At 39.4% G+C, this 14,962-nt stretch overlaps 1 protein-coding gene across 15 annotated transcripts in view; it reads right to left on the bottom strand.

Moving 5' to 3' along the window:
- Positions 1 to 14,365, bottom strand: part of IWS1 (interacts with SUPT6H, CTD assembly factor 1) — a 56,573-nt gene extending 42,208 nt beyond the window's left edge. For 10 of the 15 annotated variants that reach the window (XR_013447069.1, XR_013447071.1, XR_013447066.1 and 7 more), the window contains exons 1-2: positions 13,977 to 14,305; positions 11,864 to 11,982 (exon numbers count right to left, since the gene is read on the bottom strand). Coding sequence is in view for 6 of the 15 variants with exons in the window: in XM_078070649.1 (XP_077926775.1) it covers positions 11,864 to 11,982; positions 13,977 to 14,010 (153 nt within the window). In the remaining 9 variants the exon portion in view is untranslated. Of the gene's footprint in view, positions 1 to 11,863; positions 11,983 to 13,976 lie in introns of all 15 variants that reach the window. The other 5 variants (XM_078070647.1, XM_078070648.1, XM_078070651.1 and 2 more) reach the window with 4 other exon arrangements.
- Between the last annotated feature and the right edge of the window lie 597 nt (positions 14,366 to 14,962).

Here is a 14,962-nt window from a genome sequence, read left to right as displayed (position 1 = left end):
TTAGAGGGATGTTTTGAGGATCATATGTATGAAAAGTAGTTAGCATAGTGCCTGTGAGCACTCAATAAATGCTATTAGCCATTCGTAACAAAATATCTTATTACTAATTAATTGCAAAACATTCACCCTTTAAGACTCAGCTCAAACACATCATCTGAAAAGGCTGAGCTGGTTTACCATTCCTTCATACCCCCATAGCATCTTGTACCTCTACCTCACTGAAAGGTGATGTTTATTTTTTTTTTTTTAAGATTTTATTTATTTATTTGACAGAGAGATAGAGAGCGCAAGCAGGGGGAGCAGCAGGCAGAGGGAGAGGGAGAAGCAGGCTCTCTGCTGAGCAAGGAGCCCAATGTGGGGCTTGATCCCAGGACCCTGGGATCATGACCTGAGCCACCTAGGCGCCCCGAAAGGTGATGTTTACACAATTATCTTTATAATACACTGACCTTAAGATCAGAGACCATTTTTTTAAAAAATGTATCTTTTACCTTTAGTATACAGAAGACACTTAAATTCACCAAAATGAAACAAAACCCCGTAAGACAATGCTTAACGGCAAAGAACCAACACAAAATAACGTTTTCTCCTCAATTTCGTAGACTCAATGGCAAAGCCTGAGACCTAACACAAAGAAAAGAAAGTGTAGATGGAACTAAAAGAACTGGCAAGAAATACGGTAAACAAGGACAGCAGTGCCAAAAGAATATTCTAGTTGCTCTAATGTAGTCTCTGTAGGAATGCTTCCCTTATATTAGGACAAACTCTTGTGGAAAGATCCAAGCAAGAGCAGACTGCAATTCAAAATGAGGCTGGGCTAATGGGACTATCCCCAACTTCAACAGTAGATGGATGTGGGCCCACTCTGCTTTGCCTACAGTTAGAAAACAATGAGAAGCCAGGCTCCATTTCCAAACAACCTCTATGTCAATAGTCCCACATACTATTTTCTTGTGTGAGACCCTCTTCTACCTTCTACACAGATGAAATCTACAGGCTTCTGGATTTTAAAATACGTATTTCCTCCAATATATTTTCCATGGAACAAAAACCAGCTGACCATAAACCACAAAGCTAATTTCATGCTGTCCAAGAAAATATTCAAGTAAAACAACAAAAATTAGAACTGGCAACTAGTTATAACCAGTCACATTCGTACTCAAATTGCTTTATTAAAAATGTATGGTTTTGGTGATAACTATTGAAAAAGATTTTTTTAAAAGCTTTCCCCTTTTCACTATCTGCCTGACCACAAAAGATATGTGAAGATTCTGAGTTTTCAACATGCACTACAAAGAACAAATACATCTGATGAAAATCCCACTGATGTTTATATCCCTTTTAGGAACCTAGTCAAAAAGATGTTAATAAGTCACAGTTGAATTCTATCAAACATTTAAAGAAGAATTAATACCAATCCTTCTCCAACTTTTCTAAAAAGTAGAAGACGAAGCTGAGGGAACACTTCCAAACTCATTTTATGAATCCATCATTACCCTAATAACAAAACCAGACAAAGATACTACAAGAAAAGAAAATTACCGGCCAATATCTCTGATGAACACAAGTGAAAAAATCCTCAACAAAACAGTAAACCGGGGTGCCTGGGTGGCTCAGTCGTTAGGCATCTGCCTTCGGCTCAGGTCATGATCCCAGGGTCCTGGGATCAAGCCCCACATCGGGCTCCCTGCTCCACCAGAAGCCTGCTTCTCCCTCTCCCACTGCCCCTGCTTGTGTTCCCTCTCTCACTGTGTCTCTCTCTGTCAAATAAATAAATAAAATCTTTAAAAAAAAAATTAGTAAACCAAATTCAACAGTACACCATGACTAAATGGTATTTATTCCAGTAATGCAAGGATAACTCAACAAATCAATCAATGCATTACATCACATTAACAAAATGAAGGCTAAAAATCATCATCTCAATAGATGCAGAAAAAGCATTTGACACAATCCAACATCCACTTATGATAAAACACCTCTCAACAAACTGGTAAAGAGGGAACTTATCTCAACATGATAGAAGCCATATATGACAAGCCCACAGATGACATCATAGTCAATGGGGAGAGCTAAAAGCTTTTCCTTTAAGATCAGGAAAAAGACAACATTCTCAACACTTTTATTCAACACAGTGGTGGCAGTCCTAGCTGCAGCAATTAGGCAAGAAAAAGAAATAAAGGCATCCAAATCAGAGGGGAAGAAGCAAAACTGTCATTATTTGCAGACATCATGTTATATATAGAAGACCACCAAAAACTGTTAGAACTAATCAATGCATTCAATAGTTTCAGGATACAAAATCAATATACAAAAATCTGTTGCATTTTTATACACTTACAACAAAACCTCAAAAAAAAGAAAATAAGAGGGGTGCCTGGGTGGCTCAGTCGTTAAGTGGCTTCGGCTCAGGTCATGATCCCAGGGTCCTGGGATCCAGCCCCGCATCGGGCTCCCCGCTCCATGGGAAGCCTGCTTCTCCCTCTCCCACTCCCACTGCTTGTGTTCCCTCTCTCACAGTGTCTCTCTCTGTCAGATAAATAAAATCTTTAAAAAAAGAAAATAAGAAAATAATCTCATTAATAATACATCAAAAAGAATAAAATACCTAGGAATAAACTTAACCAAAGAGGTGAAAGAGAACTAATCCAAGATGGTGGAAGAGTAGGAGACCTTAGTTTCATCTGGTCCCAGGAATTCAGCTAGATAGCTATCAAATCATTCTAAACACCTGTGAACTCAACCAGAGATCTAAGAAAATAGCTACAACTCTACAAATAGAAAAGCTACCGCTTTCTGCAAGGTAGGAGGTGCGGAAAAGTGAATCCTAGGGGACATATGGGAAGATAAACTGTGGGGGCGGGGGGGGGCTGCTCTGTAAGCTGGCCACTGGAAAGTGACATAGCAGGGAAGCATAAAGTCAGAACGTTTATAAGTCTGCTCTGGTGAGGGACTGCCCTGCCTGAAAGGCGCTCAGGTGGTGAAGAGGGTTGGAATCCTAGGTGGGACAGTATGGTCTCAGGATCCTTGGGGTCACAGGAAGACCAGGGGTGCCTGAGTGCAGCAGAGTTCCCAGGCATCAAAGCGGGGGAAACCGGCTGTAAACAGTGAGCCCAGGAGTGGGCTCTCAGCTCAGGGTTGCCATAAATCACAAACCTAGGCACAGTCAGGCAACTGCTCTCTGAGCTGGGGCCCAGCAAGTGGCAGAACCCCCGAGAGGCCCCCTTCCTCCCTTGGGAGGAACGGCATGCATGTGTGCCGCAGGAGTCTGCAGGGTTTGGAGATTCCAAACATGGTCACATGCCTGAGATAGAAACAGTCATAGGCTAGGTGAGCACAAGTGCGGAAGGAAACCAAGGAGACAGGAGTGATTGACTGCTTTTCCCTGGGGGCTCTGAGAAGTGGGATCCCAAGGTTTTTGGCTATGGGGCTGGAGATTGGGAGGCCGCCATTTTCATTCTCAGCCTCTAAAGCAGCACAGAAAGCCTTCAGGGAACAAAAGCCACATAGAGCAATCCAGAGCTGCTTACTTATTAGCCTGGCCCCCTGGCAAGGACAGTGCAATTCTGTCCGGGCAAAGACACTTGAGAATCAAGGCAACAGACCCCACCCACACACAAGAAGATCAGCAAGAACACCTGGCTAAGACCAAGTTTACCCATCACAGAGAACTGCAAAACTCCAGCACTAGCAGAAAATTGTATATAGAATTCATGGGTTTTTTCCCCATGATTCTTTAGTCTTTCAAATTTTTTTTCTCTTTCCTTTTTCAGCCAATTTCTTATTTTATCAATTCTTTTTAAAAATATTTTGTAATTTTCATTTTTACAGCTACATCATTGTAATTAATTTTGTTTTTGTATATATATTTTTCTTTCTTTACAATTTTGGGATGCAGTTCTTTTTTTTTTTTTTTTTAAAGATTTTATTTACTTATTTGACAGAGAGAGACACAGCGAGAGAGGGAACACAAGCAGGGGGAGTGGGAGAGGGAGAAGCAGGCTTCCCGCCGAGCAGGGAGCCCGATGTGGGACTTGATCCCAGGACCCTGGGATCATGACCTGAGCCGAAGGCAGACGCTTAACGACTGAGCCACCCAGGCGCCCTGGGATGCAGTTCTTCTAACAGACCAAAACAACCCAGAATCTAGTGTATGGCTCAGTTCTCTTCACCTATCTGATCATACTCTCCCTTTTTTTCTTCTTTTTTTTTTGTTTTGTTAAAGTCTTTTTAAATCTTCATCTTTACATTCTATCCTTCCAATGTATTTAATTTTAATTTTGTATATATAAAAGTTTTTCTTTCTTTACAATTTTGAGATGTAGTTTCTTCTAACAAACCGACCAAAATACACTCAGGATATAGTGTATTGTTCTATTCTGTTCACCTGTCTGTTTATATTCCTTCTGTTTTTCTCTCTTTTTATCTTTTAATTTTCATTTTACAGTTACATTCTATCCTTTCATTGTATTTAATTTTATTTTTGTACATATATAAGTTTTTCTTTCTTTACAATTTTGGGATCTCATTTTCTAACAAACAGACCAAAATACATACAGGATCCAGTGTATTGCTCTATTCTGTTCACTTGTCTAATTATATTCTCTTTTATTTATTTATTTTTTTTTCCCCCAGTTTCAGGTCTCTTTTGATTTGTTTAGGGTATACTTCCCTGAGGTCATTGTTGCCATTTTAGTATTTTGTTCCCTCATTCATTTAGCCTTCTCTGGACAGAATGACAAGACAGAAAAACTCACCTCAAAAAAGAACAAGAGGCAGAACTGACTGCCAGGGACCTAATCAGTCTGGATATAAGATGTTGGAACTAGAGTTCAGAAGAACAATTACAAAGATACTAGCTGGGCTTAGGAAAAAAGCATAGAAGACACTAGAGTATCCCTTTCTGGAGAAATAAAAGAACTAAAATCTAATCAAGTCGAAATAAGAGACTATTAATGAGATGTAATAAAAAAAATGGAGGCTCTCACTGCTAAGATAAATGAGGCAGAAGAGAGAATTAGTGATACAGAAGACCAAATGATGGAGAATAAAGAAGCTGAGAAAAAGAGAGATAAACAACTACTGGATAACGAGGGGAGAATTCGAGAGATAAGTGATGCCATAAAGCGAAACAATATTAGAATAATTGGGATCCTGGAAGAGAAAAGAGAGAGAGGGGCAGAAGATATACTGGAACAAATTACAGCAAAGAACTTCCCAAATCTGCGGAAGGAAACAGGCATTCAAGTCCAGGAGGCACAGAGAACCCCCCTCAAAATCAATAAAAATTGGTCAATGCCTCGACATATAATTGTGAAACTTGCAATCTCAGAGACAAAGAGGAAATCCTGAAAGCAGCTCGGGACAAGAGGTCCGTAACCTACAACGGTAGAAACATTACACTGGCAGCAGACCTATACCAGAGACCTGGCAGGCCAGAAAGGACTGGCATGATATATTTAGGGTGCTAAATGAGGTAAATATGCAGCCAAGAATACTTTACCCAGCAAGGAGGTCATTCAAAATAGGAGAGATAAAAAGCTTCCAGGTCAAACAAACGAAAAGAATTTGTGATCACTAAACCAGCCCTGCAAGTAATATTAAAAGGGATCCTTTAGGGGAAGAGATAGCCCAAAAGTAACATAGACCAGAAAGGAACAGAGACAATATACAGAAACAGTGACTTGTAAAATGGCACTAAATTCGTATCTTTAAATAGTTACTCTGCATGTAAATGAGCTAAATGACCCAATCAAAAGACACAGGGTATCAGATTCGATAAAAAAGGAAGACCATCTATATGCTGTATGCAAGAGACTCATTTTAGACCCAAAGACACCTCCAGATTTAAAGTGAGGGGGGTGGAAAACCATTTATCATGCTAATGGACATCAAAAGAAAGCTGGGGTGGCAATCCTTATATCAGACAAATTAGATTTTAAACCAAAGACTGTAATAAGAGATAAGACTATAGAAAACACACATTAAAGTGGCAGACTGCAACTCTATCAAAAACATTAGATTGTGGGGGCGCCTGGGTGGCTCAGTCGTTAAGCGTCTGCCTTCGGCTCAGGTCATGATCCCAGGGTCCTGGGATCGAGCCCCGCATCGGGCTCCCTGCTCCGCGGGAAGCCTGCTTCTCCCTCTCCCACTCCCCCTGCTTGTGTTCCCTCTCTCGCTGTGTCTCTGTCAAATAAATAAATAAAATCTTTAAAAAAAAAAACAAAAAACATTAGATTGTGAATGGATTAAACAAGTCAGTCAAGAGACAGAAACCAGAGGGGCACCTGGTGGCTCAGTCAGTTAAGTGCTGGACTCCTGATTTCAGATCAAGTCATGATCTCAGGGTTGTGAGATCGAGCCCTCCATCGGGCTCTGCACTGGGCGTCGAGCCTGCTTAAGATTCTCTCTCTCCCTCTCCCTCTGCCCCTCCCCACCCAAAAAGAGACAGAAACCAGATTAAAAAAAATACATATCCAACTATATGCTGAGTACAGGAGACACACTGTGGATGCAAAGACAGATTATACATTCTTCTCAAGTGCACATGAAACATTCTCCAGGACAGACCATACACTAGGCCATAAAACAAACCTCAATAAATTTAAAAGGATAGATATTATACAAAGCATGTTCTCAGACCATAATACGATTAATTAGAATAGGAAAAATGGTAACAATCTGAATATGAAATTAATAAAACAATTCCACTCACTAAACATCAAAGAGAAAAACACAGGAATAAAATTTTTTTAAAATGCAGCATTTGTATACTGAAAATTACAATGAATTGTTGAAAGAAACTGAAGACCTAAATAAATGAATAAATACCCTATATTCAGGGATCAGTAGCTTCACATTGTCAAGATAATGACACTACCCAAACTCATCTATAGATTCACTGCAATCCCTACTAGGACCCCAGCTAACTTCCTTGCAGAAATGGACAAGCTGATTCTAAAATACATATGTAATTGCAAGGGACCCAGAAGAGGTAAAACAATGTTGGAAAAGAACAAGTAGCACTCCCACTCCTTGATATCAAAACTTACTCAAGATACTATGGCACTGGTGTAAGTACAGACACAGATATGAATCAATTAGAACTGAAGATACAAAAATAAACCGTTAACATCTATGGCCAACTGATAGAGAAATCAGAACCTTCATACACTACTACTGGGAATGTAAAATGGTGCAGCCACTGCGGAAAACAGCCTGAGAGTTCCTCAAACAATTAAGAATAAAGTTACCATATGACCCAGTAATTCCACTCCTAGGCACATACCCAAGAGAAATAACATGTCCACACAAAAACTTCTATGTAAATGTTTATAGAAGCATTTCTTATAACAGCCAAAAGGCAAAAACTTAAATGTCCATCAACTGACAAATGGATAAACAAATGTGGTTTATCCACACAATGGAATATTACCCCAAAAAGAAATAAGTACTGATACATGCTACAACATATATGGGTATGGTGTATACATATATCCAACATATATGGTTTACAATGACTAAACCTTGAAAACATTAAGTGAACGAACCAGTCACAAAAGACCACATATTATGTAATTCCATTCACATGGAGTGTCCAGAAGGATGGGAAGGGGGGAAGGGTGTGAGTGATAAGCAGGTCATAGCTAAAGAGTTTCTTTTTGAAGTGACGAAAAGATTCTAAAATTGACTATGGTGATGGTTGCACTACTGTGAATATACTAAAGATGACTGACCTGCACATTTTAAATGGGCGAACTGTAGGGTATGTAAGTTTATCTCAATAAAGCGGTTTTTAAAAAAAGACAAGTGATAATTTTCAAGATCAGATGGTGTAGAAAAATCCATAATGAACAAGATATCAAGATTTTAAAAATACAGTATTACTGATTTTTCCTTTTGTAGGCTCCAATATGGACCAGCAAAGCACTGTTACTTATCTTGACTTTCCGTATTTTATATTTTTAATTTTAATTTTAAAAATATTATCTTGAATCAAAAACTAATGATGTAATGTATGGTGATTAACATAACAATAAAAAATTAAAAAAAAATTTAAAAAATTATCTTGAGTTTTTTCAAAACTTTCCTTAGAGATCTAAACAAATACATGCAGAGTGAATACTATTAAGTGAAATGGATTTTTTCAGAAACCAGCCTAAACTCTAAAATGCTAATGGGAAAAACCTTTTTTGCATTATTGGAGAACCATGTTTTGCGTACCATCTTGTGGTAGGCAAAATAATGCCTCTCCAAAAGATGTCCACATCCTAATCCCCAGAACTTGTGCATGTTAACTTTACATGCAAAAGGGGCTGTGCAGATGTAATTAAGGAACCTGAGATAAGAAGATTATCCTGGATTATCTGAGTAGGCCCAATATAACTATGAGGGTCCTTATAAGAGGGAGACGGACTCTGGAAAGCAGTATGGAGGATCCTCAAAAAGTTGAAAACAGAGCTATCCTACGACCCAGCAATTGCACTACTGGGTATTTACCCCAAAGATACAAATGTAGTGATCTGAAGGGGTATGTGCACCCCAACGTTTACAGCAGCAATGTCCACAATAGCCAAACTATGGAAAGTGCCAAGATGTCCATCAACAGATGAATGGATAAAGATGTGATACATACACACACACACACACACAGACACTGAGAGGAATATTATGCAGCCATCAAAAAAAAAAAAAAAAAAAAAAAACGAAACAAAATCTTGCCATTTGCAACAACACGGATGGAACTAGAGGGTATTATGCTAAGCAAAATACGTCAATCAGAGAAAGACAATTATCTTGAAAACATTAAGTGAACGAACTTAATTTTAATTTTAATTTTAAAAATATTGATATATATAAAATATATGATCTCACTGATATGAGGAATTTGAGAAACAAGATAGAGGATCATAGGGGAAGGGAGGGAAAAATGAAACAAGATAAAACCAGAGAGGGAGACAAACAACAAGAGACTTCGTAATCTCTGGAAACAAACTGAGAGTTGCTGGAGTGGAGGGGGGTGGGAGGGATGGGGTGGCTGGGTGATAGACATTGGGGAGGGTATGTACTATGGTGAGCACTGTCAATTATATAAGACTGATAAATCACAGACCTGTACCCCTGAAACAAATAATACATTATATGTTAATAAAAAATAAAAAATAAAAAATAAAAAGAGGGGGCAGGAGGATCAGAGTAAGAGACAGAGATGTGACCGCAGAGGTCAGAGAGATTTGAAGATGCTATGGTGCTGGCTTTGATGATGAAGGAACCACAAGCCAACGAATGCAACTGATCTACAGAGCTGGAGAAGGCAAGGAAATGGATTCTCCTTTAGAGAAGGAACATGGCCCTGGTAATAACTTGATTTTAACCCATTAACCCCTTGAGACCCATTTTAGACTTCCAATTTCCTTAGAATTATAAGATAATAAATCTCTTTTGTTTTAAGCCACCTGATTTGTGTCAAACTGTTATGGCAGCAAAAGGAAACTAATACACATTTTTTAGGTTTTGGGCCTGTCATCAGAATTGTTCAATTTAATACAAACGGTACTCTTTTAACATCCCACTATCTTCTAGAAAATATTTTTCATAGGAAAACAATCCAAAATTTCTCTTGAGAAGCCATTTTAAACAGCCAAAAGAGCATTAATGCAGCACTCAACACTTAATAAGGGTAAAATTGGCATTCTCAAACTACACCCTAGTAGTTTAAAAAATTAGGATAATCCTCCTGGAAGGGATTATCTATGGAAAGAATAAAAATATGTTCACAGCAGACTTCATTTTTAATATCGAAACACTCTAAAGGTCAACAATCAGGAAAGTGTTGAACAATTAATGGTGCATCCATTTTATGAAATATTATATAAGCAATAAAATTATGCTTAGTGAAACTCTTTAATGACATAGAGAAATTCTTAGGTACAACCTTAAGTGAACAGATAAAAAACATTATATAGATACAAAATATACAGTAAAATCTCAAGTAACTTAAAATGTACACACACATTATATATATGAGACAATAAAAATGCAGGACAAAAAATATAAAAAGTTAACAGTCATTTGTGATAACAGTATACCGATTTTAATTTTCTTCTTTAAGCTTTTAATACAGTTTCCAAATTTTCAGCATGCACATTTATTTAGAATCCACCTCATTACAAAAAAGTAGTTGAAGATGCTTAAAGGTAAGCCTACATTACATTTACAACTGAATCATGAAGCCCTGAGTCAATCATCTCATGCTATTTTCCTAAGTGGAAACATTAATAAAGCCCTACACACTAATAAACTGTAACAATGTTTACATTATCAAGTAATTTCTACCTATCAATTAATACATTATTAGAATTTAGTCTAAATACTTAAGAGCATACAAAAAACTGAGCGGCATCAAAATAACTAAAAGATATGTCTTTCTCCCAGTCCATTTAGCCTCCAATCTCATGTGCCCCCTCCTTACTCCCCTCTTGCCGCAGTGGCTCCTTGGCGTTCCTTGAACACATCAAGCACACTCACACCTTAGGGTCTTTGCCTGGAATAGTGTGTGTGTGTGTGTGTGTGTGTGTGTGTGTGTGTGTGTTCTTCTACACAGCCACAGGGCTATTCCACATCAAGCACACTCACACCTTAGGGTCTTTGCCTGGAATAGTGTGTGTGTGTGTGTGTGTGTGTGTGTGTTCTTCTACACAGCCACAGGGCTATTCCTTTACCTCCCTTCACGCCTTGATCAAAAGTCACTTTCTTAATAAGGCCTATGTGTACCTCCCTATTTAACAACAGAACCTGCCCTCTATTCTGGCACCCTTCAACCTTTTCTAACTTTCTTCTTTCTCCACAGCACTTATCATCTCCTAACAAACTACACAATTTTTAAAAAATACTGTTTAATGTCTTTCTCCCCCTTATGAAAAATAAATCCAAGTAGAGAAGCACTTTGGTGATGGTGAGACCTCATCTAGTCCTGGATAGTTCAAAAGAACCCAACACATAGCAGATGCTCAATAAATATTTGTTGGATGTCTAAACACACTCATGACATGTCAAAGAACAGAATCAATAATACAATCTCTAATTGTATCTCCTACTTAAAATTGGACAATTTTCTGTTCCCGTGTAATCAAACAAAATATATGAGACATGAACTTCTTAAAAGAAAAATCTCATCATCTTCATCATTCCTATGGGTTTCAGTTTGTTTACCAAAAACGTATAGCTGAATTACCGGAAAAATGTCCCAATTTTATTTTGTTAACACTGTGTAGTACAGACTGTGAAACCAGGGAAGCAAATTAAATAGTTTTTAAAATGTTTATTAGGCCAAATATGTTGAAATGCTGTACACAAGATCCAACATTACTCTGTATTATTAATCAAAAACAGCTTTTTAAATTCTATTTAATGTCATTACATACATTATATACACTGGAACAGTTCAGACTGAGAAAGCCAAATCCTGATAAGAATTCTGATAGGTGATAATCCCCATAACTTTCTATCCCAACTGATATTTCTTCAGCTTGCAAATGCTCATTGCCCCTATCAGACATCATTTTGGGATGGGGAGACCTACTCAAATATCAAAGGGCCTGGCCCATTTTCTGAATCAATATGCACATTTGAAAACTGCCTACTATCTGAAGAGGGACCCAATCAGAAATTCTTTCCCTGTGATTTCCTAAGAAACCAGACTACCCCTGTTTATTTTTAAAGCAGTTCTCTATTAATTTAAAATCCTTTACTCCCAGGGTTTGAAGCCTACAACATGTGACAGGATCTCTACAACTCCTAAATCAAAACACGTCTCACAGAATGCAAGGGAAAAGCCTCCCCAAAGATGTTGTTTAGCCAATACCTCTGAATGACGTTCTACACTTCCAGTGTCTGATCCAGAGTGCTGCTCATTTACATCATCCTCAACGTCTGACCCTGAATCCCGTTCATCCTGTACTGGGGTAGCGCCACCATCATCTGCTTAAAAATAAAACAAAAACCCACTTAAGGTGTAAGATGGATGACATCTACAACTGAAATGAACACAATGAATCAAGAATAATGTAAGAGCAAAGGTTACCACTGATGAAGCATGACTAATGATGCTAATGGTGTAAATAAGACAACGGTATAACGCTTATATATAAATACCAACAATCAGAACACATATTGTGACATATGTGGCAGCAAAAATACGTCATAAAAGAAATGTGAAGCTTAAGAAACATCACTAAGGACCAAGTCAACAACCTCTAAATAATAGTGTGCTCTTTAACTATTTCAACTTTACGTTAACACCTGAGTCTATTCTCTCCACACCACTTACCACCTTCTAATGTACTACATGACTTACCAAGTTATTTTGTTTAATGTGGGTCTTTTCTCACTTGAATGAAAGAGCCAAAAGAGCAAGGATTTTGGTTCACTGCTGATTCCCTGGAGCCCAGAACACTGCCTGGCACAGTACAGTAAATATCTGTTTATGAATGAAGAGCACAAGGAACTCCAGTACAGAAATAGTATAAACTTAAAATAAAGCATATACTGTACTGTTACAAAACGGTAAAAATGAATTGCTACCTACCTTTAACCAATACTTTAAAAATATAAAGTAAAATTGTATTTTGAGAGGGATTTAGGGCTGTTGGAGCATATGGCAAGACATGGTTAGAAGTTTAATAAAAATAAATGAAGCAGTCAACTACACAAAACCAAAAAGTTGTATAAGCATGAAATCACTATCATACTAACGAGCTACTCTACTTGGCTAAGAAGTAAAGAATATTTATACAAATTACAAATAATTCTGATGTAATGAATAAATATGCTGCAATAGTGAGAGTATGGGGGAGAAGAGGCTAAAATCCTGTCCTAGCACAAAAAGGAATCATTATGGAATGCCTAAAAATGATGCAACAAGAGCGAGCATAAATTAAGAATATGAAGGTAAAAATAAAAAAAAAACTGCTATAAGAATGAAAAGTCAGGGAACTGTTATTTTTTCAAGTCTTCCAGCACTTAACCCATAGACATGTATTACATATATTTATTTGAAAAATAATTTAATAATTTAGAAAGAACTATTTTGAAATCTATTTTGAAAATATCAGGCAAACATTCTAAGCAAAACAGCAGTGCATGCCTGGAAACGCGTTTTGTAGTCATCACTATTCGCTATCATATAGCGAATCGAAGTGAACCCAAAAACAGAAAAGAGATTAACATTCAGACATTTAGGCACTCCGGACAGAGAATACTTCATGGAAGTAGGACACAAAGTGAAAGGAAATGTAAAGTTCTTCCCCACTAGGTCATGCCTTATTCGTCCTTGTATCTCTGGTGCCTAGTACAGTGTTAGCAAAGGGGGTGCCCAGTGTTTACTGAATAAACAGGAAACAAAGATTAAGAGGAAAGGTCTCAAGATGAAGGAAAGGCACAAAATCACCAGTGCCAGAGCACACGCCTTACTCTAAAATATTTATGCAACTCAAACAAGGGTCCTACGTTTTCTTTACTTGAAAACCACTGTTACCGGCGAGATTAAACCAGCCCTAACTCCGTGTGAAAAGTCTAGGAAAGATACCGCACCCCCTACTGAACCGCTCCCTTGAATTCTCGCAAAACACTCGCAACTCCAGGGAAAAAAAAAAAAAAATCCGTAACTGGAAAGACCTTCCCTAGGACTTTACACATAGAAGCACTTAAAATGTGGAAGTGGCTTCCCAGTTTCAGCAAAAAACTTCGCCGATTCAGAAGACGGCTCTCCGTCTAGAATCCCCTCTCCAAGGTTCTAACTTTGGGGCCGCAGCGGGTCAGCGGGCTCTTCGCGCTCCGCTTCTCAGTCCACGGAGGGCCCAGTCGGGGGAGGGAACGTCTCCGGGGCCTCCCTCCCCTACCCCGCGAGGATGAGAGGCCAAGCCCCGCTGAATAACTGCTCCGCCCCCCAAGCCCTGTCCCCCAAGTCCCTGCCCCACCTGACTGGTCGCCGCTGTAATATTCCGAATCCATGGCAGGCGGGCTCTCGGCGGGGAGTGTCCGCGCCCCGCGCCACCCCCGTCACCTCCTTCCTGGCGATGTGACCCCCCGATGGCGCGGCCCGATGCTCAGAAGCTCCCGCTCGACTAGAGGGTTTCGAGAGTGCGGAGAGTAAAACAGCAGCTGCGGCAGGCACAAACACTTCGACCTAAAAGCCCCGGCACAAGAGGCCGTACCTGGCAAGCGGGCAGGCGTGTGGATCCGCGCTCTACTTCCCAGAAGCACCTCTGGGGCGAAAATGGCGTCTGCCCACGACCCTCAAAAGAATGCAGCGCGCAGGCGCCGTCCCCTATCATCTGGCCAATGAGAAGACGCAACGGCAATGACGCACAGCGTGGCCGGAAAAGAGACTACTGGGTAAATTGAGCGGGAGCTCTAGCTTCAGTTAAATACCTTCTTTTGCAGGAGCCGGTTATGTTCCCCACGGAGATGATAACGTTACTTTATTGGTTCTCTGCCCGTGCGCCTTGTTGGAAGATCTTCTTGAATTATGCTTCTGGAAAATGAAGACCCGCTACAACTACATTTTCATTATACGGCAAATTAAGTATGCTTCCCGTCATGCAGCTAGGCGCTTGATTCCCGCCCTTAGTACGGGACGGAAGTGGCGCACTGCTCTCTGGGGCTTGTAGTTCGAAGCTCTGGCAACTCTGGTGCGTTACTAACTGGCGTGATTGAAAGGGTCCCCTTTCAAGGCATTTTTCTTCCTTTTTTTAATCTTTTTAAAATAACAACTTGAGGCGCCTGGGTGGATCAGTCGGTTAAGCGTCGGACTGCTTCGGCTCAGGTCTTGCAGGGTTGTGAGTTCAAGCCCCACCTTGGGGCTGTGAGTTCAAGCCCAAGCATGGAGCCTACTTAAAAATAATAATGACTTAATTCCCATCTTAAGAAACCATTTGGTCAGTAATACGGAGTAGAAGTTTTT

This window comes from Halichoerus grypus, chromosome 4 (genome assembly GCF_964656455.1).
Source record: "Halichoerus grypus chromosome 4, mHalGry1.hap1.1, whole genome shotgun sequence".
Classification (NCBI taxonomy): Eukaryota; Metazoa; Chordata; class Mammalia; order Carnivora; family Phocidae; genus Halichoerus; species Halichoerus grypus.
Note: the sequence above shows the minus strand (reverse complement) of the source record. Positions and strands in the feature narration are given on the sequence as shown.